This window comes from Nerophis ophidion, linkage group LG01 (assembly GCF_033978795.1).
Source record: "Nerophis ophidion isolate RoL-2023_Sa linkage group LG01, RoL_Noph_v1.0, whole genome shotgun sequence".
NCBI lineage: Eukaryota > Metazoa > Chordata > Actinopteri > Syngnathiformes > Syngnathidae > Nerophis > Nerophis ophidion.
In genome coordinates, this window is record NC_084611.1 from 82,417,494 (window position 1) to 82,440,256 (window position 22,763).

At 42.2% G+C, this 22,763-nt stretch overlaps 1 protein-coding gene across 1 annotated transcript in view; it reads right to left on the minus strand.

The window, feature by feature from the left end:
- Window positions 1–304: 304 nt before the first annotated feature.
- The window catches only part of LOC133560660 (voltage-dependent T-type calcium channel subunit alpha-1H-like), a 190,098-nt gene continuing 167,639 nt past the window's right edge, over window positions 305–22,763 (minus strand). Inside the window, exons 31-35 of the mRNA XM_061913434.1 lie at window positions 22,438–22,559; window positions 18,406–18,678; window positions 18,168–18,318; window positions 11,750–12,267; window positions 305–4,662 (exon numbers count right to left, since the gene is read on the minus strand). Coding sequence (XP_061769418.1) covers window positions 4,111–4,662; window positions 11,750–12,267; window positions 18,168–18,318; window positions 18,406–18,678; window positions 22,438–22,559 — 1,616 coding nt within the window. The 3' untranslated portion in view covers window positions 305–4,110. The remainder of the gene's footprint in view (window positions 4,663–11,749; window positions 12,268–18,167; window positions 18,319–18,405; window positions 18,679–22,437; window positions 22,560–22,763) is intronic.

Sequence of the window (22,763 nt, forward strand, 5' to 3'; positions counted from 1 at the left end):
ACTACACAATACATGTAATAGATACTACATGTACTAACATAGTAGTAATATACACTACTACTAAGATACTGCATAGTATTAATGTACACCACATGTACTAGATGTTATATGTACTACAGTACATGTACTCTCCAATAGTACTAGCATACGCTACATGTAGTATTACAAGTCACATAGTACGTGTAGTGTATGTTAGTACTTAAGTATAGTGGATATAGTGTATAGTACTTATTTACAGGTACATGTTGCGTGTGTAGTGTGTATTAGGACAGGAGTAGTAAATACAGGAAATTACTAGTACAAGTCCGACAGGAAGTAGTTTTATTCCAGGACTGCAAGCCCCATTTTATTGTTGTGCATGTCATCGTCCACAATGTCAACATTTGCATCACTGAAAGTCCTCCTCAGGTTGCCATGGTTACCACAAACCATCGCCGCCTCACATTCCTCACATCAGCGGCGCTGCGTAAATAAAATAGAATATTTCCACTCACAACCTGAAAAAGCCCTTCAACGCACTTTTTTTTAATTTTTATTTTTTAAGTATTATTTTTCTGGAAAGGATCCAAACGTGTCCTCTGGCAAGGCTGGAAAGAAGAAGAAAAAAAGAAGACTCCGCCTCCAAACAGCAGGGGGCAGTCCAACACTTGCCTTGTGTCATCTAGTCTACCCTGAGAGTACAAAGACAGGAGGAAGCAGGGAGGCAGGTGACAGGACAGACTGGGGGACAGAGGTAGAGAGACAACCAAAACCCAGGTCACACTTCATTATGTTTGTTTACTAACAGGAAGTGAAGTCAGAACTAGTCCAGTCCACTGAATGCACTCAGGTGAAAACACTTTTCACTAAATAAATGTTGTCGATAATACTTCCTGTTATTGTGTCTGCATTCAAGTACAATCTTACTGAGAGCTGTTGAGAACCTGAAATTAGACCAAATGGATCCAACATGGTTCTGGGTCCAGGCTCTCTGGATGCCCATCGGCCCTTCTGGGGAACTTTCAGACCTGGATGAGATAGTCCTTTTTCGTCGCATCAAAAATAATCCCAACATATTTCGGGGTCTGTTGGTTCCTCTTACAGTTTGAGCCAAACTCTTTGGCGATGCCACAGACCATAACAGAACTGAACTTCCCCTACTCAACTAGAAATGCTAGCCTAACCCAAACCTTAATACCAACTTTTACCCGAGAAATGCTAACTTGACCTTATCCGAGCCCCGACTACAAACCCTGACCAAAGACAAAACTTAAAACCCAACCCCAAACCTAACTCTTAACCAAGCCAAACCCTAGAATGCTAACTTGACCCTAATCCTAAACACATCCCAACTACAAACCCTGACAATAGACCAAACCCTAATACCCAACGACAAAACTAACTCTTAACCAGCCTGAACCCTAGAATGCTAACTTGTTCTCAAACTTAACTAAACCCCAACTCCAAACACTGACACTGGACCATCCCCAAACCAGAACCTTAATTCTTACCCACCCTTATCTTAGAATGCTAATTGAAACACTTACCAAACCCCTGCCCCAAGCCTAACTCTAACCGATCTCTAAACCAGAACCCTAACTCCTGCCCACCCTTACCCGAGAATGCTAATTTGACCCTAACACTAACCAAACCCAACTCTAATCCATCCCTAAACTAGAAACCTAACCCCAACCCTAACTTTTAAACGTTAAATTGACTCTGACCTGAACCAAACCCTAACCCTAGCCCAACCATACAAACCTAAAACCCAACCCCAAAACAGAACCCCAATTCTTACCAAATAATGCTAACTTAACCTTAACCTTAACCAAACTCAAACTACAAAGCCTGACCCTTGCCCTAACTCTAAAACTCCACCTCAAATCTCAGCCAACTCCTTAACCTAGAATGCTAACTTGACCATAACTATACCCCAACTACAAACCCCCAGCATAGAACATACCCTAAAACTCAACCTCCCCTAACACTTAACAATCTTTACCCTAAAACACTAATTTGACCGTCAGACCTGCCCCAAACCCAACTCTAATCCATCCCCAAATTTCAACCCTAACTCTTGCCCAACCTTAACCTTAAAACACTAAATTGACTCTAACCCGAACCTGACTCTAGCCCAACCATTTAACCCCAAAACCAGAACCCATTTTTTACCAAAGAATGCTAACTTAACTCTAACCATAACCAAATGCAAACAAAACCTGACCTTTGCCCAAACCTTAAAACTCCTAATACACTCAGCATAGATCAGACCTTCAAACCCAACCCCAAACCCAACTCTTACCCAACTCTAGTTTTGGGACGCTAAATTGACTCCAACTACAAACCCTGACCCTAAAATCCAATCCCACATCTTACCCAACTAAACACAAGTCTTGGAACGCTAAATTGACTTCAACTACAAACCCTTTAACTTTAACCTTGACCTTTACCCAACGCTAGTCTTGGAACTTTAACTTTAACCTTGACTCCAACCCTAGCCAAACCAATACTTCAACTCCAGACCAAACATTTACACTGAACCATCCCCAAATCAGAACCCTACATCGTACCCACCCTGACCCTAGAATGCTAACTTAAACCTGACACTAACCAAACCTTTTCCCAAAACCCAACTCTAACCGATTTCAAAACTAGAAACCTAACTCTTGTTCACCCTTACCCGAGAATATTAATTTGACCCCAACACTAACCAAACCCCCACTCCAACACCCCCACTCCCAACACTCCAAAACCAACACTAACCCATCTCCAAACCAGAAACTTAACTTTTACCCAACTCTAACCGTAGAAAACTAAATTGTCTTTAATCCTAACCAAACCCTCACTACAAACCGTGAACCTAGCCCAACCCTACAACCTTAAAACATAACTCCTACCCAACGCTAGTCTTGGAACTGTAAATGGACTACAACCACAAATCATGACCCGAGCCTCAACCTACAACCTTAAAATCCCACCACAAATCTTACCCAACTCTAACCCATCGCCAAACCAGAACCCTAACTCTTACCCAACCCTAACCTTTGAACGCTGAATTGTCTTTAACCCTAACAAAACCCCTACTACAAACCGTGAACCTGGCCCAACCCTACAACCTTAAAACCCAACTCCTGCCCAACGCTAATCTAAATTGACTGCAACCACAAACCATGACCCGAGCCTAAACCTACAGCCTTAAAATCCCACCACAAATCTTACCCAACTCTAACCCATCCCCAAACCAGAACCCTAACGCTTACCTAACCCTAAGCTTAGTACGCTGAATTGTCTTTAACGCTAACCAAAACCCTACTACAAACTGTGAACTTAGCCCAACCCTGCAACCTTAAAATCCAACTCCTGCCCAACACTAGTCTTGGAACGCTAAATGGACTACAACCACAAACCATGACCCGAGCCTAAACCTACAACCCTCAAATCCCACCACAAATCTTACCCAAATCTAACCCATCCCCAAACCAGAACCCAAACTCTTACCCAACCCTAACCTGTGAACGCTGAATTGTCTTTAACCCTAACCAAACCCATACTACAAACCGTGAACCTAGCCCAACCCTATAACCCAACTCTTACCCAATGCTAGTCTTGGAACTCTAAATGGACTACAACCACAAACCATGACCCGAGCCTAAGCCTACAACCCGAAAATCCCACCACAAATCTTACCCAAGTGTGCTAACTCGACCCTAACCAGGGTAACCCAATTCTGTCTAAGGGTCTAATTCATCCAAGGGCAACCTTGATCTCAACCCTAACCAAACCTCAAACAGGAACCCCTAAAACAAACTCACCAGCCCCAAAACCATAGACCCTTTTTACGCTTATCCAAGTTCACTGCTAGTTTTGGAGTTTGACTGTACTTTAGTGACAGTTTTTAGAGATTGGACACAGCTGCCAGCTCTCAGAAGGACGCGGGGGTCGTGTGGATGTGGACTTTCAGGCACTCAGACCGAGGCTTTTGAGGTGTGAGGACAACAACAAGGACGTCTCTAAATGTGTGCAAAAAGCTGCACTGGGAGGAAGGGGAGGAGTCTCAACACATTCACGCCAGGACGAGGCAGGGGGCGTGGCCTCAAACAGGAAGTAGTCCGAGTCTTTTGGTGTGCTTTTTCATTCGTCCATGGAGTTGGACTCGGCGTGGTGGGGAGGAACGGTCGAGGCGTCAAACGACAAAGTTCGCCTCCTGAGCTCCACGCTGCTGTCCATCAGCTGGGTCGCCGCGGCGACCGGCTCCTCCCCCGGAGGCGGGCTCATCCGCTCCTTCCTGTTCCTGCCCGACACGGGAGACACCGATTGGCTGAGATGTCTGCTCATGTGCGAAAGTTGCGTGTGAGCCGAGGTGTTGATGCTGCGGACTTCCTCGTCGGCGTCGTCCGGCTGGGGGCCCGCCTCGGACCTGGGGGCCGGCGAGGGGGAGTCCCCGCCGGGGACGGTGTCCGCTTCTGACACGGGTCCGTGTTCAAGTCCTGTTACGCCGTCGCCGTGACCGCGACTCCTGCAGGAGATGACCCTCTGAGGCTGGGCGCACTTCAAGGTGTGGACGCTGGACGAGCGCTGGCGGGGCGGCGTGGAGGAGGAGGCGGCGGCGGGCGCAGGGGGGTCGGCGTCCGCCACGTTGTCCGCTGAGCCGCTCTGGTCCAGAGAGTCAGAGTGCACGGCCTCCTGCGCGCGCACAAGACCAGGGATCCATTAGAACAGGGGACGGCAACCTTTACCACTCAAAGAGCCATTTTCACAAAATAAAGAAAACAATGGGAGCCGCAAAACTCTTTTGAAAATTAAAATGAAATAACACTGCATACAGAGTTTTTTTTTTTTTTTTTGCTTTGCGCTGTGTATAAACCAGGGGTCTCAGACACGCGGCCCGCACCTTATTGAGAAAATTTAATGTAAGCGCGGCCCGCAAGTTTTACATGTATGCCGCTTGACAGCATCACACTTATGTTGAAGAGGTTCATTTAGTCCAGGGGTGTCAAACTCATTTTAGACGACGGGCCAAGTGGAGAAAAATCTTCTCCCAAGTGGGCCGAACTGGTAAAATCACGGCAAGATAACTTAAAAATAAAGACACAGATTGTTTTCTTTGTTTAAAAATAGAACAACCACGTTCTGAAAATGTCCATCCATCCATCCATTTTCTACCGCTTATTCCCTTCTGGGGTTGCGGGTGGCGCTGGCGCCTATCTCAGCTACAATCGGGCGGAAGGCGGGGTACAACCTGGACAAGTCGCCACCTCATCGCAGGGCCAACACAGATCCATCCATCCATCCATTTCCTACCGCTTATTTCCTTTCGGGGTCGCGGGGGGCGCTGGCGCCTATCTCAGCTACAATCGGGCGGAAGGCGGGGTACACCCTGGACAAGTCGCCACCTCATCGCAGGGCCAACACAGATACAAATCATAATGTTGTCGGGTTTATTTTACACTTACATGTTGCGGCTAGGAGACCCTGCCCCAAGTGGAGGAGTTCAAGTACCTAGGAGTCTTGTTCACGAGTGAGGGAAGAGTGGATCGTGAGATCGACAGGCGGATCGGTGCGGCGTCTTCAGTAATGCGGACGTTGTACCGATCCGTTGTGGTGAAGAAGGAGCTGAGCCGGAAGGCAAAGCTCTCAATTTACCGGTCGATCTACGTTCCCATCCTCACCTATGGTCATGAGCTTTGGGTCATGACCGAAAGGATAAGATCACGGGTACAAGCGGCCGAAATGAGGCGGGGCTCTCCCTTAGAGATAGGGTGAGAAGCTCTGCCATCCGGGAGGAACTCAAAGTAAAGCCGCTGCTCCTCCACATCGAGAGGAGCCAGATGAGGTGGTTCGGGCATCTGGTCAGGATGCCACCCGAATGCCTCCCTAGGGAGGTGTTTAGGGCACGTCCAACCGGTAGGAGGCCACGGGGAAGACCCAGGACATGTTGGGAAGACTATGTCTCCCGGCTGGCCTGGGAACGCCTCGGGATCACTCGGGAAGAGCTAGACGAAGTGGCTGGGGAAAGGGAAGTCTGGGTTTCCCTGCTTGGGCTGTTGCCCCCGCGACCCGACCTCGGATCAGCGGAAGAAGATGGATGGGTGATAGTATTCTATCTTTATTTGTCGTGTGTGGAAAACTTGCACATCCGGGTTTTTCGGATCACCAATCACCGACATGCCAGGCTCTTCCAGTTTTACGAGAATGTTCTGTTTTGCAATAAATTGTCTTTGTGCTTTTCAGCAATTGTCTTTTCCTCAGTCTCGTGCTCCACCATCAACCACCCCTCTCTCCTTCCCAGCTGCTGCCTTTAACAGAGCGACAGGTGATTAGATAAGCACGCTCAGGTGGGCCATCTACGCAACTGTCGCTCATCTCGAATTCGTTCCTGGCACACCCTGCTTTGTTGCAGGACTGCAGGCCACGCCCCCCCTCCACATCATTATATATATACTTTCTGAATAAATTATGTTAACAATGTTCATCAGTCAAATAAATTTCAATCCATCAGGATAAAAAAATAAAAAAATCCAATTACAGGATGTTATTTATGTAGTTTGCTAATTTGCCTCGAATGGTGCACTCACGTGTTGTTTTTCTTTTTTTCATACATATGTAGCATAATCTAGATTAGAAAGATACAAATAATTGCTATTGCGACATCTAGTGGACACATCTAGAACAGCATTTTTTCAATTCAAAAATTTCGGCTCATTTTTATACTTCGCAAACTCATCCCGCGGGCCGGATAAAACCTGTTCGCGGGCCGGATTAGGCCCATGGGCCATACGTTTGACACCCCCTACTGACGTGTATTTATAAATGGTTGATTTATATAGACTAGTAAGATACCTTACTAGCCCATATAAATCAATCATTTATAAATACAAGCATTACACTTGTCAACCCTCCCATATTTTCCGGAGGTTCCCGAATTCTCAAAGTATCTATTCTCGCTAATATCTGATGATATTCATCCTAACAACAATAATAAGGGAGTGCTATGAAAGCACTGCCTTTAACGCCCTCTACAACACGCACAAACAGCTTACCCGGCCAGATACACGTTGTATGTGGCTGCTGCAGACGCACGCTCACCGCTGCAAGACATACTTGTTCAACAGCCATACAGGTTACACTGAGGGTTGTAATATAAACAACTGTAACACTCTTACTAATATGCGCCACACTGTGAACCCACACCATACAAGAATGACAAACACATTTCGGGAGAATATCCTCACTGTAAGACAACATAAACACAACAGTACAAATACCCAGAATCCCATCCATCCCTGACTCTTCCGGGCTACACACTCTTGGGTAAGAGTTTGGTGCTAGCGGGTGCGTATAATAGCCAGGAAGAGTCGGGGATGCATGGGATTCTGGGTATGTGTACTGTTGTGTTTATGTTGTGTTACAGTGTCAATGTTCTCCCAAAATGTGTTTGTCATTCTTGTTTGGTGTGGGTTCACAGTGTGGCGCATATTAGTAAGAGTGTTAAAGTTGTTTATATTACAACCCTCAGTGTAACCTGTATGGCTGTTGAACAGGTATGCCTTGCAGGTATAAGCGTGAGTTGACAAGAGTTGCGTAGAACATGCGACCGGCTGACAAGCAGATAGAGTTGTGTTAAAGAGGATGTTAAAAGCCTTGCCACCACGGCACGTACTCAATATTGTAGACCGGGTGAAGACCGGAGAATGTTGTCCCCGGAAACCACCCGAAATAATCGGGGGGGTCATTGATTATGCAGCTGAGCCACATCAGATTGACCAAAAGGCCACATGCGGCTCCGGAGCCGCGGGTTGCAGACCCCTGCCCTAGTAGAACTTTTGTTGACTTGCAATTTCTCCTTCAGCCACTAGATGCTGAACCACACTGACGATACAAGTCCACGTGCAACACGACACAAGGGACTTTTTAACGAGCTCGTTAGCACAGGTAGAGAGAACATTCAAGTCCAAGATACCTGGAGCGGGATTCGAACACGCGCGAAAGAAAAAATTAACACATTTATTTCATTATTTTTTTTCAATTGAATTCATTATTTAACGATTCAATTGAATGTTTCATGATATAATTGTTGAAATAATTGGCGATTTGATCATTTATTTCTTTAATTGATGCTTGGTGACTTTATTTTATCCTCAAAGTCAGTGGGCGGATCCCAACACCTGATTGGTTAATGTAAAAGCACATTTAATTAAATATTTGAACGTTTATTTAAACATGTGATAATTTCATTAACAATTGATTACAATATTTTATGATTTTTAAAATTTATTTCAAGATTTAATTAATATTTTCAGGATTAATTAATTATCTAATTTGTTTAATAAATTTGGTAATAACATATTTAATCTTTTAATGAATGGTGACGTGTTTTATTATTCATTTCAAGATTGAATTATTTCAAGATTGTATCCATTATTGGAATTAATGAATGTAAAAGAAAATATAATTGTATAATCATTTAGTTAATTATTGATTTCCTTATTCAATTATTTTTTTAATGATTTTAATTCATTATTTTGGGGTTTGATTAATTATTTTAATTCATTTAACAATTTTGGTAATACGACTTGTCCAGGGTGTACGCCGCCTTCCGCCCGAAGGCAGCTGAGATAGGCTCCAGCATCCCCCGCAACCCCAACAGGGACAAGCGGTAGAAATGGATGGGTGGAATTTTGGTAACAACCTATTTCATTGTTTCATGTTTTAATGAATGATGACGTGTTTTATTATTCATTTCAGGATTGAATTAATTATTTCACGATTGCATTCATTATTGAAATTATTGAAGGTAAAACAACATTTAATTGTATAAATATTTAGTTAATTATTGATTTAATTATTTAACACATTTTTTTATGATTTTAATTCATTATTTTGGGATTTGATTAATTCTTTAAATCTACTTAACAACTTTGGTAACAACCGGTTTGATTATTTCACGTTTTAATGAATGTTTTCATGTTTTATTCTTCATTTCAAGACTGAATTCATTATTTCACAATTGTATCCATTATTGAAATTAATGAATGTAAAAGAACATTTAATTGTATAATCATTTAGATAATTGTTGATTTCATTATTCAATTAATTTTTTTAAGGATTTTAAGTCATTATTTTGGGATTTGCTTAATTATTTAAATTTATTTAACAATTTTTGTAACAACCTATTTCATGGTTTTTATCAAATGATGTCATGTTTTATTATTCATTTCATGATTTAATTTATTATTTCATGATCAGATTCATTATTGAAAACAATTAATGTAATTAATGGTACAGTAATTTAGGTAATTATCAATTAAATTATTTCATTATTTAATTTTTTTTGATGACTTTAATTTATTGTTTTAAGATTTTGTCAATTATTTTAATATATTTGATGTATAAATACAGTTAATTATTAAATTAGTTATTTTGTAACTGAGCTAATTATTGAAGACATTATTTATTATTTAATTATTTGAATAATTATGTCATGATTTAATTAAATATTTAATTATTCCATGAACCTGTGTGTCGGCACTTTATAAATTAATTTGTCGGTCAAAATCAAAGACGAGTGGGCGGAGCCTAACACCCGATTGGTTATCCCTTGTCATTTTCATGACCAAATTGGAAGGTGTTGAAATAGCGTGTAAAATCATTCATGCAAATGAGTAGCCATGCTACTATTAGCATTTAGCGAGCGCATTTTGAAAAAGTGGCGCCTTACTCGAGCAACAAAGGCAACAAACTATGTGAAATAATAGTAGTACTGACGGTAAAAGTACTACATTTCCTAATCACTAACATTTTTTTAGGTTTTTGTGATAATGAATGAATTGCTAATCTTGCATGATGTCAAAAAAAATGTTAGCACTTAGCTTGCAACAAGATGTTAAAATGTGATGTCAACATGTGGCTCACATCGCTATGTTAGTGTTGCTAACCGAGCATATTGTTAAAGCGTTGGTTTAGCATGTTATTCAGATAGCTATGCTAAGTTTGTTAACCTAGCATGATGTTAAAATGTGATGTTAACATGTAGCTCGCATAACTATGCTAGATTTGCTAATCTAGCATGACGTTAAAATACAATGTTAGCATTTAGCTGGCAACAAGATGTTAAAATGTCATGTTAACATGTAGCTCGCATAGCTATGCTAGTGTTGCTAATTGACCATATGTTAAAGTGACAGTTTAGCATGTCATTCAGAAAGCTATGCTAACTTGTTAACTGTTCTGTCTCCCTGTAATGTTTGTCTGATCTTGAATGGGATTGTGCTGAAAATTGTAATTTTCCTGAAGGAACTCTCCTGACGGAATAAATAAAGTACTATCTAATCTAATCTATCAACATGTAGCTTGCATTGCTATGCTAGTATTGGTAAACGAGCATATTGTAAAAAGTGTCAGTTTAGCATGTTGTTCAGATAGCTATGCTAATTTTGTTAACCTAGCATGATGTTAAAATGTAGCTCGCATAGCTATGCTAGTATTGCTAACCGAGCATATTGTAAAAAGCGTCAGTTTAGCATGTCGTTCAGAAAGTTATGCTAATTTTGTTGACCTAGCATGATGTTAAAATGTAATATTAACATGTAACTCGAATGGCTATGCTAATATTGCTAACCGGGCATATTGTAAAAAGTGTCAGTTTAGCATGTCGTTCAGATAGATATGCTAATTTTGTTAACCTAGCATTATGTTAAAATGTAATATTAACATGTAGCTCGCATAGCTATGCTAATATTGCTAACCGAGTATATTGCAAAAAGTGTCAGTTTGGCATGGCGTTCAGATAGCTATGCTAATTTTGTTGACCTAGCATGATGTTAAAAAGTGATGTTAACATGAAGCTCGCGTAGCTACGCTGGGGTTGCTAACTGAGCATATGTTAAAATGTAGGTTTAGCATGTCGTTCAGATAGCTATGCTAATTTTGTTGACCTCGCATGATGTTAAAATGTAATATTAACATGTAACTCGCATGGCTATGCTAATATTGCTAACGGAGCATATTGTAAAAAGTGTCAGTTTAGCATGTCGTTCGGATAGCTATGCTAATTTTGTTAACCTAGCATGATGTTAAAATATAATATTAACATGTAGCTCGCATAGCTATGCTAATATTGCTGACCGAGTATATTGCAAAAAGTGTCAGTTTGGCATAGCATTCAGATAGCTATGCTAATTTTGTTGACCTAGCATGATGTTAAAATGTAACATTAACATGTTGCCCGCATACCTATGCTAACATTGCTAGTCAAACATATTGTAAAAAGTGTCAGTTTAGCATGTCGTTCAGATAGCTATGCTAATTTTTTTAACCTAGCATGATGTCAAAATGTAATATTAACATGTAGCCCGCATACCTATGCTAATATTGCTAGTCAAACATATTGTAAAAAGTGTCAGTTTAGCATGTCGTTCAGATAGCTATGCTAATTTTGTTAACTTAGCATGATGTTGAAATGTGATGTTAACATGTAGCTCGCGTAGTTATGCCAATATTGCTAACCGAGCATATTGTAAAAAGTGTCAGGTTAGTATGTCCTTCAGATAGCAATGCTAATTTTGTTAACTTAACATGATGTTAAAATTTTATGTTAACATGTAGCTCGCGTAGCTATGCAAGGGTTGCTAACTGAGCATATGTTAAAATGTCAGTTTAGTATGCCCTTTGCATAGCCATGCTAATTTTGCTAACCTAGCATGATGTTAAAATGTAATGTCAGCATGTAGCTCGCATAGCAATGCTCGTGTCAAAAAAAGTAAAAGCACACCTGTCTCCGCAGCTGTCTGCTCGCGGTGCGGAACGAAGCGGGTCTCTTGAGGACAGAACTGTCTGGAACGTAGGAGGGGCTCAGCTTGTTCCTGTCCAGACTCTCCTCAGGACTGAGCCAGTGACAGCGCCCCCTGCTGGCCGCGTGCAGAGGACTGAGGCCGAGGGAGGGGTGTCTGTCCACGCTGTAGCCCGACACCAGCTTGGGTCGCTCCTGCTCGCCGTCCGGCCTGTAGCCGTCCACGCTGTGGGCGGAGCTCAGTCTGTGTGCGCGCGACGCCCGGGCGGGGCTGAACTGGCCTCCGTCCATGCTGTGAGCCGAGTCCAGTCGCCGCCTGTTGGCGCCGCGGCAGGCCTCTGCGCCTTCCGACGGGCCGGCTTGCTGGGGGGAGTTGCTCAGGCGGATCATGGGCCGGGCGACGCGGCCCGAGCCCAGGCTGGCGTGGCTGAAGGCGGGCAGCGCTCCTGGGACCTGCAGGAGGGAGCCGCCCCCGCTGGAGGCTAGTGACGACACCGAGCCTAGAAAGGGAAATCAAACTCTTTTACGAGTACCGTGAACCTGCTCATGTGAAAACTGGACTTTTTAACATCATTATGTGGCCTTAAAGGCCTCCTGAAACCCACCACTACCGACCACGCAGTCTGATAGTTTATATAGTGGGGCAAAACAGTATTTAGTCAGCCACCGATTGTGCAAGTTCTCCCACTTAAAATGATGACAGAGGTCTGTAATTTTCATCATAGGTACACTTCAACTGTGAGAGACAGAATGTGGAAAAAAAATCCAGAAATTCACATTGTAGGAATTTTAAAGAATTTATCTGTAAATTACGGTGGAAAATAAATATTTGGTCAACCATTCAAAGCTCTCGCTGATGGAAGGAGGTTTTGGCTGAAAATCTCACGATACATGGCCCCATTCATTCTTTCCTTAAAACGGATCAACCGTCCTATCCCCTAAGCAGAAAAACAGCCCCAAAGCATGATGTTTCCACCTCCGTGCTTCACAGTAGGTATGGTGTTCTTGGGATGTAACTCAGTATTCTTCTTCCTACAAACACGACGAGTTGAATTTATACCAAAAAGTTCTATTTTGGTTTCATCTGACCACATGACATTCTCCCAAATCCTCTGCTGTATCATCCATGTATCCATTTTGGTATAAACTAAACTCGTCGTGTTTGGAGGAAGAAGAATACTGAGTTGCATCCCAAGAACACCATACCTACTGTGAAGCTTGGGGGTGGAAACATCATGCTTTGGGGTTGTTTTTCTGCTAAGGGGACAGGACGATTGATCCGTGTTAAAGGGGAAGATTATCACCAGACCTATGTAAACGTCAATTTATACCTTGATGTTGCAGAAAAAAAGACCATATATTTTTTTTAACCGATTTCCGAACTCTAAAAGGGTGAATTTTGGCAAATCAAACGCCGTTCTGTTTATGCCTCTCCGAGCGACGACGTCAGAACGTGACGTCACATCGGTACTCAACGCCATTTTTCCCTACACATCAGACACGAGTCAAATCAGCTCTGTTATTTTCCGTTTTTTCAACTGTTTTCCGATACCTTGGAGACATCATGCCTCGTCGGTGTGTTGTCGGAGGGTGTAACAACACAATCAGGGACTGATTCAAGTTGATTTACGTAGAATGTGCATTGATTAGCACGGCATGCTAATCGATGCTAACATGCTATTTAGGCTACTTGTGTGTACATATTGCAGCATTATGCCTCATTTGTAGCTATATTTACATCCAGCCTTTCCCTCCACCCACATTTAATGCCAAACAAACACTTAGCAATCGACGGATTTAAGTTGCTCCAGTATCAAGAGATGCAAAAGTCCCCCGTTTGGTATTTACCGGCGATGCTACAACAGAGATGGCACAAAGATGACAAGAAAGTGTGGATATCCTGCGACACTCAAAGCAGATGCATTCCCAACGATAAAGTCAACGAAATCACAAAGGTGAGTGTTGTTGATGTTATTGACTTATGTGCTAATCAGACATATTTGGTCGCGGCATGACTGCCAGCTAATTGATGCTAACATGCTATTTAGGCTGGCTGTATGTACATTTGAAACTATATTTACATCCAGCGTTTCCTTCCACCCACATTTAATGCGAAACAAACACTTACCAATCGACGGATTTAAGTTGATCCAGTGTCAATGTTAAAGCCCTGATCGGTTGGTCTGCACATTTTACTGGCGATGCTAAGGCAGACATGGCCGAATAGCGTCAATAGCTATTCGCTCAATAGCTTCAGTTTGTTCTTCAATTTCGTTTTCGCTATCTGCCTCCATACTCCAACCATCCGTTTCAATACATGCGTAATCTGTTGAATCGCTTAAGCCGCTGAAATCCGAGTCTGAATCCGAGCTAATGTTGCTATATCTTGCTGTGCTATTCGCCATTGTTTGTATTGGAATGGCTATGTGACGTCACAGGGAAATGGACAGTAGCTTAAGCAAATAGCGATAATCAAGTACTTTAAAGCTTTTTTTAGGGATATTCCAGGACGGGTAAAATTTTGAAAAAAAATTGGAAAAATAAATCAAGCCACTGGGAACTGATTTTTATTGGTTTTAACCCTTCTGAAATTGTGATAATGTTCCCCTCTAAGGAAAGAATGAATGGGGCCATGTATCGTGAGATTTTGAGCCAAAACCTCCTTCCATCAGTGAGGGTTTTGAATGGTTGACCAAATACTTATTTTCCATCATAATTTACAAATAAATTCTTTAAAATTCTTACAATGTGAATTCCTGGATTTTTTTTTCACATTCTGTCTCTCACAGTTGAAGTGTACCTATGATGAAAATTACAGACCTCTGTCATCATTTTAAGTGGGAGAACTTGCACAATCGGTGGCTGACTAAATACTTTTTTGCCCCACTGTATATCAATGATGAAATCTTAACATTGCAACACATGCCAATACGGCCGCTTTTGTTTACTAAATCGCAATTTTAAATTTTGCGTGTAAGTATCATGCTAAAACGTTGCGGTAGGATGACGCGTGCGCGTGACGTCACGCATTGTAGAGGACATTATGTTCCAGCATCGTTCACGACTATAAGTTGTCTGTTTTCATCGCATAATTCCACAGTATTCTGGACATCTGTGGTGCTGAATCTTTTGCAATTTGTTCAATGAATAATGGAGACGTCAAAGAAGAAAGCTGTAGGTGGGAAGCGGTGTATTGCGGCCGCCTTTAGCAACACAAACAGAGCCGGTGTTTCATTGTTTACATTCCCGAAAGATGACGGTGAAGCTTTACTATGAAACATAACGGTCAAGCGAACACGGTTGGATTGGACCACACACACACAAAGTACAGTGTATTATGCAGCGATCATTTCGAAAGATCGTGTTTCGAAGAAGGTCCATTGCGAAGGGCAGGGATGGGCATCGCCACCACCCGTCGACTGGTGCTGAAGAAAGGTGCGGTGCCAACCTTCAGGTTGTACAGGTACGACCATATAATCTCACTAAAACACTAGCAACACAATAAGCAGATAAGGGATTTTCCAGAATTACCCTAGTAAATGTGTCTATCCATCCATTTCCTGCCGCTTATTCCCTTTGGGGTGGCGGGGGGCGCTGGCGCCTATCTCAGCTACAATCAGGCGGAAGGCGGTGTACACCCTGGACAAGTCGCCACCTCATCGCAGGGTCTAATAACATCTAAATCGTTCCCACTGTATAGTCTTTTTTTTAAAAAAAAATTTCTGGTCCTTCCCTCTCACTTTCCTCATCCACAAATCTTTCATCCTCGCTCAAATTAATGGGGAAATTGTCGCTTCCTCGGTCCGAATCGCTCTCGTTGCTGGTGGCAATGATTGTAAACAATGTTCAGATGTGAGGAGCTCCACAACTCGTGACGTCACGCGCACATAGTCCGCTATTTCCGGTACAGGCAAGGCTTTTTTATCAGCGACCAAAAGTTGCGAACTTTATCGTGGATGTTCTCTACTAAATCCTTTCAGCAGAAATATGGCAATATCGCGAAATGATCAAGTATGACACATAGAATGGACCTGCTATCCCCGTTTAAATAAGAAAATCTCATTTCATTAGGCCTTTAATAAAAACATGTTTGTGAGTTAAAATGTTGGGGGGGGGGGAAATCCTCCTTAATTGTTTGCTCCACTTTTGAAGACATTTGATCATTTTGTTACCATGATGTTAAAATTGTAATGTTGGCTTGTAGCTCACATAGTTATGCTCATAGACATCTTATAAGTAGATGCAGCATTGGCTGCTGTGACGCGAGAAATTGGGCTGCCATCTTGAAGTGGTGATGAACTGACAGTTGACAGGTCAATCAATCAATGTTTATTTATATAGCCCCAAATCACAAATGTCTCAAAGGACTGCACAAATCATTACGACTACAACATCCTCGGAAGAACCCACAAAAGGGCAAGGAAAACTCACACCCAGTGGGCAGGGAGAATTCACATCCAGTGGGACGCCAGTTACAATTCTGACTATGAGAAACCTTGGAGAGGACCTCAGATGTGGGCAACCCCCCGCCCTCTAGGGGACCGAAAGCAATGGATGTCGAGCGGGTCTAACATGATACTGTGAAAGTTCAATCAACAGGTAAAAACAAAGATGATGTTTGACGTTTTCCTGCTCTTGAAAATAGGAATCGGGGGATTACTTTTCACCAGAGGTGTCCGATAATGGCTTTTTTGCCCATATCCGATATTCCGATACTGTCCAACTCTTAATTACCGATTCCGATATCAACTGATACTAATAAATACAGTCGTGGAATTAACAAATTTTTATGCCTACATTTTTTTGTGATGCATGTAGCTTACAAAACTATGCTACTGTTTCTAAGATGGCATTATGATAAAATTCAATGTTAGCATTTAGCTCGCAAAGCTGTGGTAGTGTTGTGAACTTACAATATGTTAAAAGGTAATGCTAACATGTAGCTCACCGAGCTATGCTAATTTTGCTAACCTGACTTGACGTCATGGTGTGATGTTAACTTGTAGCTATGTTAGCGTTGCTAATCCAACATGACGTTAAAATGTAATCTTAGCATTTAGCTTGGGACAAGATTTTTAAATGTAGCTCCCACAGCTACGCTTGAGTTGCTACCCTAGCATAATGTCAAAGTGTAATGAAAGCATGTGGCTCACATTGCTATGCTAGTGTTGCGTATTGCTATTAACTGATAGTAAATAAATTCCCGCTGTTAAAATTATTTTATCTAAGTTATCACAAAAACTTTGTGTTGAAAAGAGTTTCCAGCAAGAAGACCAAAAGCTGTCTTTGAACCTACCAGGAAGAAGGCTTGTAAAACTCCACTGTGTAGGGAGGGAAGCAACAAGAAGGTGTTCTGTTTCTTTCATGTATTGTAATCAACATAAAGATATTGTTTAACCCAAGAAGTACAAAGCGGAGAGAAAGCAGGATCTGCCCAAGTTCCAGGCGACCTCTTTTTTAAACTGTTTTACGAACCTCTTTTCGAACTCTTTTACGACCTCTTTTTTTTAACCGACCTTTTCTGTAAACTGGTTACGACCCGGCTTCACGGTGGCAGAGGGGTAAGTGCGTCTGCCTCACAATACGAAGGTCCTGAGTAATCAGGGTTCAATCCCGGGCTCGGGATCTTTCTGTGTGGAGTTTGCATGTCCTCCCCGTGAATGCGTGGGTTCCCTCCAGGTATTCCGGCTTCCTCCCACCTCCAAAGACATGCACTTGGGGATAAGTTGATTGGCAACACTAAATTGGCCCTAGTGTGTGAATGTTGTCTGTCTATCTGTGTTGGCCCTGCGATGTGATGGAGACTTGTCAAGGGTGTACCCCGCCTTCCGCCCGATTGTAGCTGAGATAGGCACCAGCGCCCCCCGCGACCCCAAAGGGAATAAGCGGTAGAAAATGGATGGATGGCTGGATGGATGTTTACGACCCCGTCCCTTTGGAAGCAGCTGTTGACATGTGGTCAGGGAAAGTCCAAATAAAGGAGGAGGCGCGCAATCTTCCGCCAGAGCGTGCTGGACACCACCAGAGTACAGACCAGACGTTTCTCCTCAAATTGAGCCAAATTGAATTCTGTCTCTGTTTGATTCTTTGATTCTTGTCCTGTTTAATAGACGTCATCGGGGTTTGAACCTGACACCCGCCATGAGGAATTTTTCATTATAAATCCGATATTTTCATAACTGCAGCATAAAAAAACTAATAAATAACAGTTTCAACAACAATAGAGCCTTCTTTTCACACAAAAATAAACACAGAATAAAGCCCTATTAACCTTTGGAATCGCAGCAGTGAGGTTAGGTTTTGGACAACACACGTCTTGGACAACATTGTGGCGTCATGTGACACATTTTTTTTTTTTAAATGGATGAATAACAAAACATATTTATTGGCCAGTGCAAACCTGAGTAGCTGTAGGCCGTGTAGCTCTCCACGCCAACAGGAGGAAATGGAGGACATCTGAGCGGCTGGGTGTAGTTGTCACTAGGCAATGACAGCATGCGGCCGATGCTCAGCAGGTTTCCACGGCAACGGCCCTCGTCCTCCACCTGCACCTGCAGCGTGAGATCCGCCATCATTACCATTTTTTTTTTTTTACATATGACAGACCGTGGAATAAGCAAATTTCTTTTTTTTTCAACCTGGGCAGGTGCGTCCCCAATGTTGCCAGCGTCTCCGCCCAGCGACACGGTGCTGCTCCTCCTGTTGGCCTCCTCGCGCTCCCGCCTCTCCTCCATCTCTTCCAGCGCCGCCTCCTTGTTGCTCTCCTCCAGGTGCTTCATGAGGACGGCCACCACCACGTTGACCAGCACGAACTGAGCCGTCAGGACGAAGGTGACGAAGTAGACGGGCGAGATCAACGGCAGGTAGGTGAGGCAGTGGCGGTCCTCGGGGCGGCACTCCCGCAGGGTGTCCTTGAAGGCATCACCAGGTGCCGATGTTTACAACGCTTGTTAATACCTCTCATGCAGTAATAGGACAACGAATAATAACAAGCCCCCTAGTGGCAGACAGCAGTATAGTTTATTCAATATAACATTTTTATATATTTTCACCCCAATAATTGGTTATTTAACAAAACATTGGACTTCGATTTTAATACATTTTTACTTAAATAATAATAATGATAATAATGCAGTATATTATTAATGATAATATTTTTATTTAAATAATTATATTTAAAAACAATATTCATAATATTAATAAAAATGTTAGCATGTAGCTCACAGAGCTGTGTTACTTTTTCTCAGCTGGCATGATGACACAATTTAATGTTAGCATTTAGCTCGCTGTTGTAGTGTTCTGAAGGGACAGTATGTTAAAAGGTAATGCTAACATGTAGCCATGGTAATTTTGTTGACCTATCTTGACGTTAAGGTTTGATGTTAACATGTAGCTCGCATAGCTATGTTAGCATTGCTAATGCAGCGTGACGTTAAAATATATTGTTAGCATTCGGCTTGGAAGAAGATGTTCAAATGTAATGTTAACACGTAGCTCGCATAGCTATGTTAGTGTTGCTAACCGGGCATAAGTTAAAGTGTCAGTTTAGCATGTCGTCCAGGTAGCTATGCTAATTTTGTTAACCAAGCATGATGTGAAAATGTAGCTCGCATAGCTGTGCTAGTGTTGCTAATCTAGCATGACGTTTAAATATAATACTAGCATTTAGCTTGCAACAAGATGTCAAAATGTAATGTTAATATGTAGTCTGCATAGCTATGTTAGCGTTGCTAACCAAGCATATTGTTAAAGTGTCAGTTTAGCATGTCGTCTAGATAGCTATACTAATTTTGTTAACCTAGCATCATGTTAAAATGTAATTTCAACATGTAGCTCGCATAAATAAGCTAGTATTGCTAACCGAGCATATTGTTAATAGCGTCAGTTTAGCATGTCGTTCAAAAAGCTATGCTAATTTTGTTAACCTCGCATGATGTTAAAATGTAATATCAACATGTAGCTCGCATAGCTATGCTAGTATTGCTGACTGAACATTGTTAAAAGTCTCAGTTTAGCATGTCGTTCAGATAGCTATGCTAATTTTGTTAACCTAGCATGATGTTGAAATTAACTTTTAACATGTAGCTCGCGTAGCTATGCCAGTGTTAATAATCGGGCATGATATTAAGGCGTCATATTTCCATCTTCCTCACATAGCTATTCTAATTTTGTTAACCTAGCATGATGTTAAAATTAACTTTTAACATGTAGCTCGCGTAGCTATGCCAGTGTTAATAATCGGGCATGATATTAAGGCGTCATATTTCCATCTTCCTCACATAGCTATTCTAATTTTGCTAACCTAGCATGATGTTGAAATTAACTTTTAACATGTAGCTCGCGTAGCTATGCCAGTGTTAATAATCGGGCATGATATTAAGGCGTCATATTTCCATGTAGCTCACATAGCTATTCTAATTTTGTTAACCTAGCATGAAGTTAAAATTAACTTTTAACATGTAGCTCGCGTAGCTATGCCAGTGTTAATAATCGGGCATGATATTAAGGCGTCATATTTCCATGTAGCTCACATAGCTATTCTAATTTTGCTAACCTAGCATGACGTTAAAATGCCCTGTTAGCATGTCGTTCGCATAGCTATGCAAGTGTTGCTCACCTTAACGTGTCAGTTTAGCATGTTGCTCAAATACTGCAACTATGCTAATTTTGCTAACCTAGCATGTTGTCAAAATGTAATGTGAGCATGTAGCTGGCATAGCTATGCTCGTGTCTCTAACCTAGCATGATGTCAAACTGCACTGTTAGCATGTGTTGTTTTTTTTTGCCTCATTCCTGTGCGAATCCTGCGAGCGACTAAAAAAGTCAAAGAGCAGAACTGCTTGGGACGAGCTGCAGTACGCTCAAACAACCACCAGGTGGCATCTGTGAGCAGAGAATATCATCTCTTCCTTTTTCGGACTTATCTTACTAGCTCGGAGCGCGTTTTTTTTTTTTATAACTCATTATTATCTTATATATATATCTCTTTTTATTATCTTTTTTATTAATAACTAGTTCAAAAACAAATACATATTTTTACGATACAATCTTTTTTATTAAATCTATTACACGGCTCTTACATGGATACATAATAGCTGAAACCAACATTATTAGTTACATTAATTAGTTACATTTAATATTCTATTGTGTGATTGTGTGTTTAACTTAACTTAAATTTTAAGTGTTTTGACATGATATATAAATGTAATTTTTTTTCTTGGTTTCTAAGCTTTATATCAGGAGTCGGCAACCCACAGGTCCGTAGGCGCATGCGGCTTTTTGTTCACTCTGATGTGGCTCAGCTGCTTAATTGCCTACCCCAACGACTATTCTGTGCCTCTCTCAGAAATCACTCGGGGATAACATTCCCCAATTTTCACCTGGACTACAATACTGAGGGTGTGCGGTGATGGCAATGTCTTTAACCTCCTCTACAACATGTTTTTGCGCCCGCTTTTACATCACGCGATCTTCGTGTCGACTGGTCATGTTTTGTTCAGCCTCTATTGACACACGAAAGTGACTGCAACGCATACTTAGTCAACAGCCATACAGGTCACACTGAGGGTTGTAATATAAACAACTTTAACACTCTTACTAATATGCGCCACACTCTGAACCCACACCAAACAAGAATGACAAACACATTTTGAAACACAACATAAACACAAAGGAACAAATACCCAAAATTCTATGCATCCCTACTCTTCCGGGCTACATTAGCACCAAAACCCGCCCCCCCCCCCAACCTCAACTGATGCACGGAGGGGGTGGGGCGATTTGGTGCTAGCGGGGTGTATAATGTAGCCCGGAAGAGCGGGTTGCATGGGATTCTGGGTATTTGTTCTTTTGTTTTTATGTTGTGTTACAGTGCCGATGTTTTCACAAAATGTTTTTTTGTCATTCTTGTTTGGTGTGGGTTCACAGTGTGGCGCATATTAGTAAGAGTGTTAAAGTTGTTTATATCACAACCCTCAGTGTAACCTGTATGGCTGTTGAACAAGTATGCCTTGCAATTGTTTGCGTGTGTCAGCAGAAGCCTCGTACGACATGTGTCCGGGCTGGCGAGCTGATTGGACGTGTTGTAGAGGGCGTCAAAGGCAGCACCTTCATAGGTTGCCCTTATTATTGTTAATAAAGGGAAACCCTGCAAACATTCACGAGAATGGTTGATCTGACATACGGTATGTGTTGCTGTCAAGTGGCATTCATAAAAAAACTCGCGGGCCCCACTATCATTAAATTTTCCTATTAAGGTGCGGGCCGCGTGTCTGAGACCCCTGGTTTATACATAGCATAAAGTAAAAAAAACTCTGTATGCAGTGTTACTTCATTTTACATTTCAAAAGAGTTTTGTGGCTACCATTGTTTTCTTTATTTTGTGAAACGGGTCAAAATGGCTCTTTGAGTGGTAAAGGTTGCCGACTCCTGCGCTATATGAATATAATTGACTTCACTTCTATTTAATGAACTTGTTTAAAAGCACGCACTACCAGCATCCACCCACAGGGGGAGACATGGCTGGACGAAAGACCTTGAGAGTAATTGTCCGCTATTGCTATGGCCGCTCTTATCCCGACAAGAGTGGCGATCTGTCACTTAACGCGCCGCCTGCCTCATAAAGCACACTTAGCGGCCGACAACAAAAGCACTCATGCAAGATGAACAACCTTCATGATCCCGTTCCAGTTGTCCCCGGTGGACACGCGGAAGAGAGTGAGGAAGGCCATGCCAAAGTTGTCGAAGGTGGCGTGGCGGCTGAGGCCCTCGCACGGGTTCTCCTCGGAACACTCTAGAACGCGGACGAGAATGCCGTTAGCAAGGTGCGCCTGGACCAGGGGTGTCCAGAGTGTGGCCTCTGGGGCCATTTGCAGGTCTCTTTTTTTTCCCTTTTAAAAACAGTGTTGCAAAAAGCATACAAAGTACAATAAAATAGCAAACAGGAGGAATGTAACCAGAAAATGTTGCGATATTGACACTAATAACACAAAGCTGC